Below are 16,540 nucleotides of genomic sequence, written 5' to 3'. Positions count from 1 at the left end.
GACACCTACCCCTGTACCTGCGACAGATTCCGACATAACCTGTTTGCAGGGTTGGTCTCATAGAGACCGTTCAATGATAACAATATTCAAAGAGTGTGTGCAGTTTTCAGAGAGCTTCGTTTTGCTTCATTTGTTTCTCCTGACAATTCTATGATACAAGTACCGTATCTTCATTTTTGGAGAAAAGAAAGTCAAATCAAGTCTTTGATAAGTGTCATCGTCAAGACTGATGAGTGTCATGAAGCTACAAAGAGGTGGAGTGGGGACCCAGGACTCGCCCGGGTCTTTATTGGGGCACTTTTTTTTATTTTTTGAGATGGAGTCTTGCTGTGTCACCCAGGCTAGAGTGCAGTGGTGCCATCCCGACTCACTGCAACCTCTGCCTCCGGGTTCAAGTGATTCTCCTGCCTCAGCCTCCCGAGTAGCTGGGATTACAGGTGCCCACCACCATGACCTGCTAATTTTTTTGTATTTTTAGTACAGAGATGGGGTTTTACCATGTTGGCCAGGCTGGTCTTGAACCCCTGACCTCCAGTGATATGCCCACCTCAGCCTCCCAAAGTGCTGGGATGATAGGGGTGAGCCACCACTCGTGGCCCCATTCTTGGATTTTATGCACTCCATCAACTACCTTCTCACCTAAATGTGGTTGGGTAGCTTTGGTGAAAGGCCTCGCTTTTTTTTTTTTTTTTCATTGAGAAAATAATTTCAATATGTAATTCTTCATCTTACATAGTAGCATAAGAAAATGCACCACGTTCTGCAGAAATTTCAGAATTCTGGGAATAAGAGTGAGGAAAATTCAGAGGCTACAATATTCAGTACCTTAAACTCCAAAAGACAAGGTTCCAACCTGAAGATTAATATTTACATATATGCGGCTGAGTGTAGTGGCTCACAACACACCTGTAATCCCCAGTGCTTTGCGGGGCTGAGGCAGGAGAATTGCTTGAGCCCAGAAATTTAAGACCAGTCTGGGTAACATAGTGAGACCTCATCTCTACCAAAAAATTTAAAAATTAGCAGAAAGCGATGCCGTGCACCTGTGGTCCTAGCTACTTGGGAGGCTGAAGTGGGAGGATCACTTGAGCCCAGGAATTCAAGGATGCAGTGAGCTATGATTGCAACATTGCCCTCCAGCCTGGGTGACAGAGGGAGGCTCTCGCTCTCTTGCTCTCTCTCTCTCTCTCTCTCTCTCTTTTGAGACAGATTTTTGCTCTCGTTGCCCAGGTGCCCAGGCTGGTGCGATCTTAGCTCTGCAACCTCCAGTATGCACGTTCTCTAAGAATTAATTAATTAATTTAATTGATTTTTAAAAACCATTTGGTAAGCTGTAAAGATCCGTTACTAGTAGTCTATGAGACCAGCAGAAGGGACTGTGAATAGGGGAATGAGCTCAAAGGAAGAACAAGGGAGAGGAGCTGAAGACAGACTTCTGCTCACAGTTGTGCCTAAAGGCTACCATAGCTGTCTTTGGAATACCTGTCTCCCCAAATACAGTTATATTGCCGCTGTTTGGTGTGTTCTATCGGCAGCATTGCGGTATGACTTACTCTAAACTGAAATGTTTCGAACTCTTTGCTCATGTTCCCTGGGTTGCTGACAAACAATCTACAGTAATGCCAGGCGCTACCAGCACTTGGGATGCCAGGCCATTAGGCTACAGGGCCCCGCCCCTCTAGGGAGCTGTTTTCTCCGCGCCCCGAGCTATGGGCACGGGAGAGAGGAGGCAGGGGTAGAAACTGCCCCTAATGCAATGCTTTTGGTTTTTTCTTTTCTTCAAAAATTGCACGAAGGTAAAGCAAAGCTGTAGTTGATGCAGGCGTGCTGTGTAGACGTTTGCAGTCCCACCCTCACTGTGCACTCATTGGATCGGGACGCAATCCCAAGGCAAGGATGGGGGTGTCTCCTAATGTGCTTCCTTTCCACTGGGGTGAGGCCCAGCCAAGCAATGGTCTATTTGGAAAAAATACAAGGACGTTTGCTCTCCTACCTGGAACTGACCTTTGAACTTAGAAGAAAATGAATAAACATATAAAAAGAAAAAAATGAATAAACACAACAGAGTTAGGTTATTACACAGTGAGGTTCGTTTTCCTCTAAAGTAACAAGAGTCACACCATGCATGTTGGAGTCTGATACACTCTCTGTTCCTCCTTCCTGCTGTGGGTTCCCCACTTATAACTTTATGAGCTCAGGATGAAATGTCAACTTGAACTTTAGCGTTTGTGGCACAACCAACTCTAACTCAGTTTAAGCATATTTTTTTATTTGATTGAGTGTTTCAATTTACTCTGCACTTCCTGAGGTTCTTGGGTTAAAACAACATGATCTAATGCAATAAAAACTAGCAAGAATATCTATTTATTCTTTATTTCCAGTAGCACAAGGGCAATTGAACCTCCCCAAAGCATACCTAAACAGTGTTAATAGGCCTGCATGCTAAATGATTTTCTCTCCTTTCTTGGTGCTCACACATTCAATTAAGAAATTCCTCAGTTTTGCAATGGCGTGTTACCAGCCTGGGTGACAGAGCAAAAAAAGAAAAAAGAAAATACCCAGAGTGACAGGAGAGTGAGGCTAGGAAGGGAGGCCCCCCGGTGAGGGGTACTGGAGCCCAGACGTGGGCGGTGGGAAGGAACCAATCACATGAGATTCGGGGATCATTCCGGGCGGAGGAAACGGCTGGAGATAGCAGAGCCGATCTGCACTAACCGTGCTGGGTGCAGATACCTAGAGGAAGCGTGAGAGGTGCTCTGACAAAGGAGGGCACACACCGGCAGCAGGTAGGAGAAATCGGTGCAAGGTGGGGTGGAGGTGGGCAGAGGAAAGAGCTGTCAGGGAGGGCTCTGGGTCAGCTTGCCAGCTGCGGTGAGCCACCCAGTGACCCCGAGTCCTTGCCAAGCTGCTGCTTTTTATCTTTTTTTTTTTTTTTTTTGAGATGGAGTTTTGCTCTGATTGCCCAGGCTGGAGTTCAATGGCGTGATCTTGGCTCACTGCAACCTCCACCTCCCGGGATCAAGCGATTCTCCTGCCTCAGCCTGCCAAGTAGCTGGGATTACAGGGATGTGCCACCACACCCAGCTATTTTTTGTATTTTTAGTGGAGACGGTGTTTGTCCATGTTGATCAGGCTGGTGTTGAACTCCGGACCTTAGGTGATCTGCCTGCCTCAGCCTCCCAAAGTGTTGGGATTACAGGCGTGAGCCACTGTGCCTGGCCCGACCTGCTTCTTAGGAGAAGGCTGATGCTGTCTATGAATCAAAACAGCTACTGTGCATGCTTCAGAGGGAGCTCCGCGAAGGCGGTCGAGGGCCTCAAGTGTTTCCATTCTAGGGTGGCTTTGTGCCAATATATCCTGGACGCAAAATCAAGCCTCTGTCCATCAGGTATAAGTACATGTATGCTACAGAATGGACTCTGGAGGCCAATGCAGAAGCCTCCTGTGCTTCAGCCTGTGACACTGGCCCTCTCTCAACATGTGGGTGCTGTCCACCTCCCTAACTCTGCAAAAGAAGCCACTGTCCACCCACACCCAGGTGGCGTTGCAAACAGGGTGGCCAGGGCAGAGGCAGAAGAGGTTCTCGAGAGGACGAAGCCAGCAGTGGCTCAGTTGTGGAGAGAAGTGAGTCACTGTAGCTAACTAGCCAGCACGTTGTATGTACTTGCACAGTGTCAGGCCCTGCACTCCGGGCTTCTGTCACCTGTATCCCTGCCAGTCATCCTACGTAGGATAAAACAAAACCCAGCCTTCTCTGGGTCAAGTTGCTTGTCCATGGTAATCAACGAGGAGGGGATAGGATGAGGGTTTGAATTCAGTAGGTCAGATTCTTGAGAAAATGTACTTAACACCTTGCCCCGCAAAGAGCCTTGTTCGTTAAGGTAAGTTCTCTGTCATTTCCCCTTTCCTATGTCTTTAGAGGTTTTCTTGAAGTTCTGACATTTACTTTGAAAGTACAACCACCCTTCTCTTGCGCCATCCCTAGTTTCCAGGGAGGCTTCTCACCGGCTAGGACCAGCTTGCTGAATGCAGCCCAACACTGCCACCTGGTGTTGGAGGCCCAGGACATGCCCAGTGGCCACCACAGACATGGGCTGAGACCAAAGTGATCCTGATCACAGCTTTAAAAGGTTTTGTTGTTGTTGTTGTTTCTTTCTGACTGCAAAAGAACATGCTCATTGCAAAACGTTAAGTATACTTATAGGGAGTAATTGGAAAAGCCTGCTTGCACAATAGAACGTGAAATCTACTCTGTTTTGACCTCCATAGGGATAGTTCTCTAATTGTTCTCATCCCCCAATTCCATCAGATTGTGTTTGTTTTTGTGATGACAGTATTTTTTTTCTTTCTTTTTTTTTTTTTTTTTTGCCACAGAGTCTTGCTCTGTCACCCAGGCTGGAGAGCAATGGTGCGATCTCGGCTCACTGCAACCTCCACCTCTCAGGTTCAAGCAATTCTCTTGCCTCAGTCTTGCGAGTGGCTGGGACTAAAGGCATGCACCACTATGCCTGGCTAATTTTTGTATTTTTAGCACACATGGGGTTTCACCATGTTGCCCAGTCTGGTCTCCAACTCCTGACCACAGGTGATCTGCCTGCCTTGGCCTCCCAAAGTGCTGTGATTACAGGTGCGAGCCACCATGCCCAGCCTATTATGGTTATGGAGGATAATGGCCTTATTCCCAGGAGAGTCACACTAAAGTGTGTAGGGATATGTCCCACCATGTCTGCAATTGGCTTTCAAATGGTTTGAACAAGAGAGCAGACAGAGATGGAGAAAGAGAGGTAGAGAAATAGGACTATGTTAATCATTGAATCTTGATGGGGAATATACAAGTAGGTGCTCATTGTATAGTTCTTTAAACTTTTTATACGTTTGCTATTTTTCAAAATAAGAAGTCACAAGCATCACTGAGTTGAGTGAGGAGAGAGGAGAGACAGCCCGAATGTCAAACATCCACACGTAGGAAAGCTGACGTGAGTGCCCTTCCATATGAGTGGGACTCCTAGGCACTGCATGTTGCTGACTAGTGAACTGAATGATGGAGGATGGATTCCAGCCTCCACCCTCAATGGCGGCATGAGATCTTCTTGGATACACAGTCTTCCCCTGCCTGAGAAGCTCAGTGGCTCCAACCAAACAAAACATGGCGAAGCTCACACAGCGTTAAATGCAGTTCACCAGAGTGATTTGCAGCAAGAACCTCCTATTATGACCATCATCAGTGATTCTTTGGAAGCAGAGAAGGGGGTCCCCATGATGAATGGCTGCCAAGGCATCAGTGCAAAGGCTTTGCATTTGCCCTGCAGTTTGTGTTGACCTCGTCCCCAGGCAGTTTTCCTTTTTGCTGGTTCAACTACATGGGAACAGCTTAGTTCCTTCCTCTAGTGCTGGACACGACACACTTCTCTTTCTAGGTTCTCACCTTCATTCTCTACTATCAACTTTTCTATCACTTCTCTATTTTTACCCTAAAGCAGGAAATGCTAGCTCCTAGCAAAGCCCACATGGAAAATAACAGTAGGTAAAGAGACCCAATTAAGATTCCCAAAATGCCAGTTGATGTCTTCTCTTGCAGGTTTGGGGCAGAGGAGGACAGGCCCGTGTGGAAGAAGTAGAATGAAAAGATCCTACCAGGATCGTGGGAACCAGAGAGTGCCACCATGTCTGAAGTTAATCGCTCCAGTCACCTGGTAAATTCTTCTGGGAGACCTGCATTTAACCAAAGTAAATGTTGAAAAAATGTTGCAATTAGTTCACATCATTGGAAACCCCACTGAGGGAAAGCGGGGAAAGGGATTTTGTTATGAAGCCTCTCCTTCCCCAGGCCTGACTGCAGGGCTCCGCAGTTATGACCTCGTTCCTGTGAGATTTCTCGAAGGAAATTCACACTGCGTTCAAACTGGAAATGGTTTTTTGCACATTTAAAAGAGGACCCTAGGCCAGATGCAGTGTTTCATGCCTGTAATCCCAGCACTTTGGGTAGCCGAGGCAGGTGGATCACCTGAGGTCAGGAGTTGAGACCAGCCTGGCTAAATGGTGAAACGCCATCTCTGCAAAAACACATTAGCTGGGCATGATGGCGGGTGCCTGAAATCCCAGCTACTTGGGAGGCTGAGGCAGGAGAATCACTTGAATCCAGGAGGCAGAGGCTGCAGTGAGTCAAGATGGTTGCAGTGAGCTCAAACCTGGGAGGCAGAGGATGCAGTAAGCCCAGGCTGCACTCCACCCTGGGGAACAGAGACTCCGTCAAAAAAATAATAATAATAAAAATAAAAATCATTAACTAGACAGCCTATAGTGCTATAGAACACTTTTATTTCTCACATCTAGCTGTAATTTTTATATCCTTTAACCAATTAATCAATCAATTTCTTCCTATCCCCTCTCCCATTCCCAGCCTCTAGTAACCACTTTCTATCATATCAACTTGCTCAGGTTCTGCATATGAGGAGCATGTATCTTTCTGTTCCTGGCTTATTTACTTAACATAATGTCCTCCAGGGAATGACACGATTTCATTTTTCTTACGGCCAAATAGTATTCCATTGTGTACCACACTTTTATTCATCTTCTGATAGACACTTCAGTTGATTCCCTATCTCGGCTACTGTGACTAGTGCTTGCTGCAGTAAACATGGGGTTGCAGATATCTCTTTGATATACCGCTTTTCCTTCCTTTAGGTGTAGGAAATGCCAAGAGAGGAATTGCTGGATCATAGGGGTAGTTTTATTCGTAGTTTGGGTTTTGGTTTTGCTTTTTCAGACAGTGTCTTGCTGTGTTGCCCAGGCTAGAGTGCAGTGTCATGATCTCAGCTCACTGCCATCTCTGGCTCCCGGGTTCAAGCAATTCTCTTGCATCAGCCTCCCAAGTAGCTGGGATTATGGGCATGCACCACTGTGGCTGGCCCTATTTGTAGTTTTTTAGGGAACCTCCATACTGCTCTCCATAGTGTCTGTACTAGTGTCACATCCCACCAAACGTGACTGAGCTCCGTTTCCTCCAGGCCTTGCCAGCATGCTGTCATCTGACAATAGACATTTGATGATAGTCAAAGTGGAGTGAGTATTTTGTGTTTTGATTTCCATGTTCCTGATTAATGGTACTGAGCATTTTTTTTTTTTTTAACACAACTGTATTTTAGATAGTACCTTTGGAACTTTTATACTTGTGAAACAGGTACAGACAAGTGTGGCCTGAAATTACTCTGACATTTTAAAAGCGAGAGCCCTCACCAACCACAGTAGTATTTTTGGTTTATCACTTTAACAGTTTTAGCTCACAAAGGGAATACAATGTCAAGGCATCAAAACGTGGGGGCAAAAAGTGAAATTTAAAAGGCTCATCAATAAATAACTGTTGATTCTCCAACATGTGTTGATTCTTCTAGGTGATAGGGATATATAAAACAAAAATGACAAAAATCAGTGTGCTTACATTCTGTTGTCTCAAGCCTTTGAAATGCCTAAAAGTGTAAGACACATTTCATACTAGCACACCTACATATGCTGATCAAACTGGACAATTAACAGAAGACATCTTAAAAAAGGAAGATGCTTGTTTATGGGGGCAAAAATGGTATCCAGTGCCCGTTCAATCTTCTCATCCATTGCAAAGGCAGGCAATTCTTATATCCTAGCTATTTTAAGATTAGGTGTGGGTAGTCCAGATGTTCTGTCAGTGACACAGCTTAGAATGTGATGAGTGCCTGGTTCCTGTTCTAAAAACCAGAAAGGGACTGGTTGGATGTCAAGGCATTTTCTGAACCACACACAGTTCAGTCCCACCTAGTGAAACCAGGCCAATCTCCAGCCCCCATGCCTCACCCTATCCTAGCCTTAGAAAACAGTTTCACTTCCTACCAGTCCATCTCCCCAAGACTGTCATATCAGAAGCAGCATCTCATTTCTCATTGGCTTATTTACTCCTAACATGTGTTCATAAGAGGCTATGATTACTGGTTCAGTTGGTTACTCTTGCTTAGAGACATTTCATAATGCTAACAATTCAAGACAGGTTTGCAGTTAGGTTTTGGTGACCAATTGTAAAGTGTAATCATTTCTTTAAAAAAAAAAAAAAAAAAAAAAAAAAAAGCTATTTGCTGTTCCTTTTCTATCTCCCAAGGTGAAGGGACCAAAATTAAAACGAAGAAAAAATTCAGTAACCTCTTTACATCTTCACAAGTTTGGATTCTGTCCAAAGCCCTTTAAACATTCAGAATTCACTCAACACATCTGCTATGTACCACGCAGTGTTTTTTAGAAGAAAATGAGCCAAGAAATGTGATGGAGGGTGTTTCTAGATGGTCTGAGCCATCAGGAAAGCCTTTTTTAAAAAAGGAAATGAAGTCTCACCAAGGCTGGTCTCAAACTGGAGCTCAAGCAATCCTTCCACCTCAACCTCCCAAGTGCTAGAATTAAAAAGGGTGAGCCACTGCACCTGGCCCAGGAAAGGCATCTTGGAGGAGCCTGATGAACAGGCAGCATGTTGTGTCAATTTCTACCAAGAGCTTTCCAGGCAGAGGAAATGCAAACTGCAAGGAGAGACTGCAGTGATGAAAATGTGGCAATATTCAGGGGCTTGAACATGTAAGCATGGTAGAAGCTCTGGGTTTTGTTCTGAGTGGGAATCATTGCAGGATTAGGAACAGAACAGCCCAGTGTCTCCATTTCACTCTGCTGGCTGAATGGAGAACCGGTTGTGTATGTGCAGGGGCAGGGTGGAGAGGGCCTTGGGACATTTGAGCCGAAGCAAAGGTTAGGAGGTTGTGGCAGGGATTTGGTTCAAAGATCATCGTAGAGAGGTAAACACTAGGGAAATACATTTTCAAAGGCAGAGCTTGTGGGTCTTGATAGATTAAATACAGTGTTAGAGAAAAAGATGATTTGGATTTTGGGCAACTGCAAGAATGATGGTGGCAATTACTAAAAAACTGAAAGACGAGAATAATCTGAGGCACAAACCGTTGAGTTCTTTTTGGAGCACGTGCCGTGTTAAGAAAAGCATCTAAGTGGACTGTTTTTGGGAACTCAAGAGAGATCAGGGCTGGAGATAATCTGGATGTAAAGTAGAACATGCAAGGGATTTTTAAGAGCCTGGATGAGATCATCTTGGCAGGCTGCACTTCAGGGCACTGTCAAAGGTCACGATCAGAAAAAGGAGGGTACTGCAAATTAGAGCAGGACCTAAAGAATCCCAACTTTGGCCGGGCGCAGTGGCTCACGCCTGTAATTCCAGCACTTTGGGAGGCCGAGGCGGGTGGATCACAAGGTCAAGAGATCGAGACCATCCTGGTCAACATGGTGAAACCCCGTCTCTACTAAAAATGCAAAAATTAGCTGGGCGTGGTGGCGTGCGCCTGTAATCCCAGCTACTCGGGAGGCTGAGGCAGGAGAATTGCTTGAACCCAGGAGGCGGAGGTTGCAGTGAGCCGAGATTGCGCCATTGCACTGCAGCCTGGGTAACAAGAGCGGAACTCCGTCTCAAAAAATAAATAAATAAATAAAAACCAACTTTACACCGTAATTTTCACTCAAATGGTGCACTTAATGAGAAACTACTGAAATACACTAAAATTTTAGCAGTAATCTGGCAAATTTCCTTACTCAAATGCAAATTACGCATTCTAAGACTGTTTCAAAACACAGTTCTGAAATAACTGCACAATATAGTCAAAACATATTTATTACTTTTCAGTGTCATTTTGTACACTCCTGTACAAATACAAGAATATAGCCGTATTTACAGGTATTGAAAAGAAATCTGTATATTCAAACCCAACATCTAAATACAGTAACCGGAAGTCCTGAACAATAGTTCTGGTGCGCAGAATTACTTCCCACATTACCCTCTCCCCTTTAAAACAGTCCCTCAAAGATATGGTGGTTTTTGAACAGAATAAACTATTTTGGAAATGGGTAACAATTCCTTGCAAAGTTTTAAACACCTCCTTCCCAAGATTTTACAAGTGTGAAACATAGAAGATTTGTAAGAAAAAATTTGGGCTGTTAAAAGCAGCATGTCTTGAAACAGGGCTGAAGCATGTTTTTAATCTGGAATTACAGTCTTTAAAATCAGGTTAGACAAGTTAGAAAAGCAAAAAGCGTAGGAAAGCTGGTTCTTCCGGGGAGTCTCTAACTTTCTTTTGTCAAATATACTGTTACAGTATCACGTTAAAAGTCTGAATGTGGAGTACTAACCTTTTAAAAGCCACTCAAGTTCCCTAGGGGCTATTCAGTATTTCTATTTTCAAATTATCTGAACCAAGGTACACATTCAAATCCATGGCAATATGCCAACTAGATAAGGTATATACCAAAATACTATGCTTGTTTTAATAGGTATTCCCCAGTTACATCAAAGAGGTTAAGAGCTGGATACCATGTCTGTATTAAAGTGCAGTATTTAAAGTATTTCCACAAAAGTTTAAGTTTTGTTTAAAAATTCACTACTGGCCAGGCGCAGTGGCTCACGCCTGCAATCTCTGCACTTTGGGAGGCTGAGGCAGGCAAATCACCTGAGGTTGGGAGTTTTGAGACCAGCCTGACCAAAATGGAGAAACCCTGTCTCTACTAAAAATACAAAATTAGCTAGGCGTGGTAGCGCAGTCTGTAATCCCAGCTACTCTGGAGGCTGAGGCAGAAGAATCGCTTGAACCTGGAAGGCATTCAAGTTGCGGTGAGCTGAGATTGCACTACGGTGAAAGTCGGTTTCAAAAAACAAAACAAAAAATAACTACTAAATGTCAAACTAGGCGTCTTCTCCTAAAGGTATGTGACTAATTCATTTAGGGATATAAACTTTTTTAAAAAAACGAAACAGAGCTACACAGACCAGTAGACTATTGCAAATCAAATTCAAATTTACCTAAATCACAAGTTGCCATCTGATCAGGAAACATTTGCCTATTACAACAAATCGCTCGCTTCTTTCCAAAGAAGGTACAGTAAGGTTTCTAGCCTAACACAGCAATTTGGCGTTTCATTTACATGCACCCTAATTCAGCAGATGTTAACAATCTCACAGAGGTATGAACATTCCATGACAATAAATTCATGACATTGTCTTTTCTTACATTTTAAAAGTATTCTTAAATTACAGGAGAATATAAGCTTCCAGTATAAAATTCTAATTCCTTTTAATTACACTGGAACATTTTTGTATTTTAGAAAACACCAACAGTATCACTTAGTTAACTTTTTGAGCTTACTGAAAAGCCTGAATATTTAACTTCTATACTTTAAATATGCTTAAAACACAAGAGCAATTTTGAAAGTTATGTTACTATCCCAGAATATAGTGATATTTACATTGATGTCTAACACAAAAAATATGCTCTTGGTGCTGGCAGTTTTGGAAACATTTATCTTCCCCAACAGAAAAAAGCGAACAAACAAAAAAATCACCAGAAAACCCCAAACCAATTAAGAAAAAAAAAAAAAAAAAGAAAGAAAATCCAAAAAAAAACCCCAAGAAAACTTCACTAAATCAGACGGCAATATTTTAATGGTGAAAGTGTTTTGGGGGGGAAAGTACTTTTTTTTCATGTGGAAACCCTTGTGATTTGATACATTACTGGCAGTGTGAAGCTAAGGCCACGTGACTAATATTTTAGCAAAGCAAAAAAAAGTCAAGGTAATTTTATAGTAGCAATAGTTTCTTTTTTTATTTTAATATACTTTAGGAAACAATATACAAAGCTGCGCTTTCCTGCTATTTCTAGATAACAGCAGGAAGCTCCAATTACACAAATTGAGCGTTTTGTGATGGCTAAGAACAGCAGTCAGCACCAGACTTGAACAGTTAGCTACAACACAAACATCCTTCCAAATGAAATGTCGTAATAGCAAGACAGGTAAACCAGGGTTTAACAAATGACAACCACTTGGGAAGTGACTTAATCATTCTTGTTGAATTCCGTATTTCGTTAAATATCTTATACACAATTTCCTGTTAATATGCTTTAAACAAAACCTCCCTTAAGGAATTATTTCAATTAAGTATAAATATTCAACAAGAATAGTTCTGATAAAGAATCCCCAGGTAGTTCAAATTCTAATGTGCATTGACCGAAGGAAAAGAAAAATAACAATTTTTGTTTGTTTTAACATGTTTATTACAACAGATACAATTCACATCTGACTAGCTCTGTTTCCTCTTTCCCCTCCCACAACCATGTTCATTGGGCCATTTCCTTATATTTGAGCAATCAATGTACTTTCAGCACACATGCCTGTCCAGCAGTACTTTTAAAAGTCCATTCTTACAGGGTGCAAATGGATTTCAATAATTTATACAAACAAGTAGGTTATGCTCAATCACTGCAATTTTAAGCTACTGTACACAGGAATGAAAAGGTTATAGAAAAGTGCCATAGCAACAGTGCCTTAAGAAAGGAGATAAAGAGGAGCCTTACAAAAATGGATAAAATAAGATCAAGAATTTCAGAGGGAAATGGAACACATGGGAAATGAAAAACATTTCTCTGCAAAACAAATGGAGAAGCACTGCTCTTGATCAGGTGCAAGTGTGGAAACAGTTGTTTCATGATATTTTGTACACTGCCCGTATGTTCAAAATCGTATCTTCAGACACAGATCGCCTGGCGCTTGCACTGAATTTTTGAAAATGCAAGATTTCTGAATGATAAATTAACCCCCCAATTTTTTTTTTTTTTTAAAAAAGCTAATTTTGCAGACAGGTTTACATGTAAAAGGCTAGATATTTAGCCACCTCAGCATTGATTAGTTTTGGATGTCTAAGCTCTGTTACACATGGCTTCCCATGGCTTCACTCTACAAAACATATTTACAACGTGAAGAATACATCTACAAGAAATCTACATTTCAAGGGTTTTACAAATCAATCTTGTATCGTTCCCCTGAATTGACTCTCTCAGACCCCGTCCCCTTGTCATTTCCTTTGCCCAGCTTAACGGTCCAAAGTCTACTTAAATGCAGCTCAAAAATGTTAAGATTGGGCAACAGATTTACAGTTCCTGTTCTCAAAACCATGTGCAATTATTCACATCTTCACACCATGAAGGAATTCTGATTTTTTAGCTTTTCAAGTTCCTTAATTTGTTGTCTCAAAAATAGTATCCTGAAAAACATAAAGCAGACATTAAAACCTGTGTATATATCCAAATATTACAGAAACCCAAGCTTTTATCATTACAAATCTTTAAAATTAAAACAAGTAATTTCTAAGGCTAAATAATTAAAATTAACTATAAGTTAGTTTATAGTTAAGACAAAGTAAACATTTAATACATAGTATCTATTAAAAGTATGAGGATGATGAAAGAATGCATTCATTTTCTAACTTTTCTTTTTTAAGACAGAGTCTTGTTCTGTCACCCAGGCTGGAGTGCAGTGGCATAACCTTCACCTCCCGGGTTCAAGCAATTCTCTCTGCCTCAGCCTCCCAAGTAGCTGGGAGATTACAGGCACCCGTCCTTATGCTTGGCTAATTTTTATAGTTTTAGCAAAGATGAGATTTTGCCATGTTGGCCAGGCTGGTCTTCAAACTGCTGACCTCAAGTGATCCACCCACGCTGGCCTCCCAAAGTGCTGGGACAGGAGTGAGCCTGGCCTTTTCTAACAATTTCTTAATAATTACTTTGGCTACAACAACTGACTTAAATAAACCTACACTGCATGTTTTCTGGCCCACTATATAGTAAAGAGTAGAATTAACTAGGGGCAAGAGATTAACCATTTGGAAGAGCAATTCTCAATGTAGATGTGGGTACATTAAAAGCCCAAAACCAAAAAATGAGAAACACAAACCCCAGTTACCCAGATTCTCATAAACGTAAAAATCTTTCCTCTTTTTACTCCTCAATTCTGGAAACAAAAATATTTATTGCCGGTACCCATAAATTAGGCATAATCAGGCTTGATATTCGACTGTGTATGTTGTTTTTCTAAGATGCAATAATGAATAATTTCCTAAAAGTCAAATGATGTAACAGGCTAAAATGAAGATTGTTATGTTAGAACTACTTTCAGAACAATCTGAGAGTACAAGAACCCAAGTTGCCACTCAGAAACATAAAGCCATTGCAAATTTGTCCTCAATTCTATAAATAGGCATTAAAAAAAAATAGCTATGGTATTATTATTGTGACCTAGATAATCTACCTGAGTAAAACACCAGATTAAGAAATGCAAGTCAAGAGTTCAGGTGAAAAATACTAAGACAGCAGATATTAGTATCTTGTTGGACAAATGCTTTCTATACTTTTCAAGGGGTCTATTGATACAAGGATAAATAATCTGAAATTTCTATGGAAACAAATACTATCCTCAGCAACAGAGGTCATTTATAATTAGTTGTAGCCAATATTTCACTTTTTCAATAATGTATTACGGCTTATAAAGTTATGAGAAAAGTCTAATGAAGCATTCATCATGGGTTAAGAGAAAATTACAGGCTTTATCCTTCACCAGGAATATTATTAAATTATGAAAATGTAGTGACAGAATTTGATCGTTGTATCAAAGAGAACTTTACATTTCACAAATAAAATGTGACTTACATTGTTTAGTTTAAGAGCCATAATCTGAGAAACATAAAAATATATTTCAGTGAAAAACTTACCTTTGCTCTCGCAAAGTTGCTTGAATTTCACATACTCGGACTAAAGATCTTAAATTTTTTAATTCAGTACAAATTTCTGACATGTGAACACTTCCCAAGTTATGCGCTTCTTCACGTAATCTTGAGGCCTGTAATTAATGAACGAAACATAAAATATATTATAAATAACATGAACATACACAAAATAAAACATTAAATTTCTCAGCAGAGTTTTATACTAAGATTAAAGAATAATCCTTTTTCCTTAAATACACAAAAATGCTGGTGAATCTAACAGGAAAAATGAATTTCTTTTAAGAAACTGTCTCTAAGGGTGGACGGTACCTATTTCAAGATTTCCCTTCCAAGTTGCAGAATTTCCAATCTCAAGCTTACACAGCACTTAAGAAAGAAGGACTCATAATTTGTGGTTAATAAAGATGCTGGGTGAGCCAGAGTGTCATTCCTCCAAGTTCAGGTATTAAATATTGATTAAAGAACCTCACTATACTCCTGTATCATAAGACACACAACATATTTTCTGTAAACTTTCACAACACCCCAGATGGTTACTTATCTGGCAAAAAGAAAGAGGCAAATGGCAGTAACTGGAATGTCTTAAGGTCTCTCATTCCAAATTAAAAATGTTTCCTAACTTCCAGTTGCTAGCCTGGTGGAAGAGTCACAGAAAATTAACAGTTCTTTTTTTTGTTGTTGTTTTGAGACAGGTCTCACTCTGTTACCCAGGCTGAAGTGCAGTGGAGCGATCTCAGCTCACTGCAACCTCCGCCTCCTAGGTTCAAGTGATTCTGGTGCCTCAGGCTCCCAAGTAGCTGGAATTACAAGCGCATGCCACCACACCTGGTTACTTTTTGCACCTATGGTTAGAGATAGAGTTTCACCATGTTAGCCAGGCTACTCTTGAACTCCTGGCCTCAAGTGATCCACCTGCCTCGGCCTTCCAAAGTGTTGGGATTACAGGTATGAGCCACTGCATTTGTCCAGATACTATCATAGCAGCTGAGTGGTAAAAGTACACTGGCTTCGAGCCACATCACTCTGTTAACTGGATGACCTTGGGATAACCTACTTGGTCTTAAGGATTTCAATGGCAAAATGAGAAAACACTATCTGCACTGCGTAGCTGTTTTAAGCGGCAAAGAAAATAAATGTAAGGCACAGAGTTAACTGCTGAGTACTTGACAACAGTGGCTATAATTATGTTAAAATATTTTGTAAAACCAAAACAGTTACCTTATATATCAAATTTTTTTTGAATGACTACAAAGATCAAGTTAAAGATTCGTTATTTTTAAATATTGCTTGAATTCAGTGGTCTACATTAGATTTCCTGGAAGTTGACTGAAGTTCTGTTTTGCTAATCACTTAAGTAGGCTGTAGATAACATACCTGCTTCTCTGCATGATCTGCAGGCCATCCTTGAACATGTTTTATGAGATTTTCATTGAAGTGTGCTGCTAGTGCAGGCGTGAATGAACACGTGGGTCGGGAAGATGAATTCTGTGGTACAACTGTAGCATTTGATGCATTACTATTGGAAGTATGATTTGGACCAGGTGATGGACTTCTCTGGCTACTAGAAAACAGAAATGAATGTGCAGTTTGTTTAAAAGTAGTTTCTAGGTATCCTGGAAACTGCATGTTAATACCTTTTATTAACGTAAAGATATCCAAATTCCTAGGAAAAATTTGTTATTTTAATGTCAAAGAGAATTAACAATCCAAATATATTATTCCTCAAAATACTTCAGGGGGGTAAAGCCTTTTTAACACTACTGTCAGAGTCCAATGTAAACTGTACTCACCAAATCTGAGAGCAGAACCTGTTAACTTTGTGTACTACAAACACTAATAATATAACTAAAAAATGATCACATTTTAACAGCTGTAGATATAATACGCATCTGAAGGCTGTGTCTCATACATATCTAGATA

The 16,540-nt window shown here is 41.2% G+C and overlaps 1 protein-coding gene and 1 non-coding gene across 11 annotated transcripts in view; both read right to left on the bottom strand.

The window, feature by feature from the left end:
* Positions 1-1,775: 1,775 nt before the first annotated feature.
* LOC120367664 (U4atac minor spliceosomal RNA) lies at positions 1,776-1,901 on the bottom strand. The gene has a single exon (XR_005581988.2). It is a non-coding gene; the product is annotated as a U4atac minor spliceosomal RNA (small nuclear RNA).
* Positions 1,902-12,092: 10,191 nt separating this feature from the next.
* Positions 12,093-16,540, bottom strand: part of WAC (WW domain containing adaptor with coiled-coil) — a 90,051-nt gene continuing 85,603 nt past the window's right edge. For 8 of the 10 annotated variants that reach the window (XM_003938394.4, XM_074405167.1, XM_074405165.1 and 5 more), the window contains 3 exons: positions 15,995-16,181; positions 14,606-14,733; positions 12,093-13,102 (listed from right to left, as the gene is read on the bottom strand). In XM_003938394.4, the coding sequence (XP_003938443.1) occupies positions 13,033-13,102; positions 14,606-14,733; positions 15,995-16,181 (385 nt within the window). In that variant the 3' untranslated portion in view covers positions 12,093-13,032. The remainder of the gene's footprint in view (positions 13,103-14,605; positions 14,734-15,994; positions 16,182-16,540) is intronic. The other 2 variants (XM_074405164.1, XM_074405166.1) reach the window with 1 other exon arrangement.

This window comes from Saimiri boliviensis, chromosome 8 (assembly GCF_048565385.1).
Source record: "Saimiri boliviensis isolate mSaiBol1 chromosome 8, mSaiBol1.pri, whole genome shotgun sequence".
NCBI classification, from domain to species: Eukaryota; Metazoa; Chordata; class Mammalia; order Primates; family Cebidae; genus Saimiri; species Saimiri boliviensis.
This window is presented reverse-complemented; position numbering and strand designations above follow the sequence as displayed.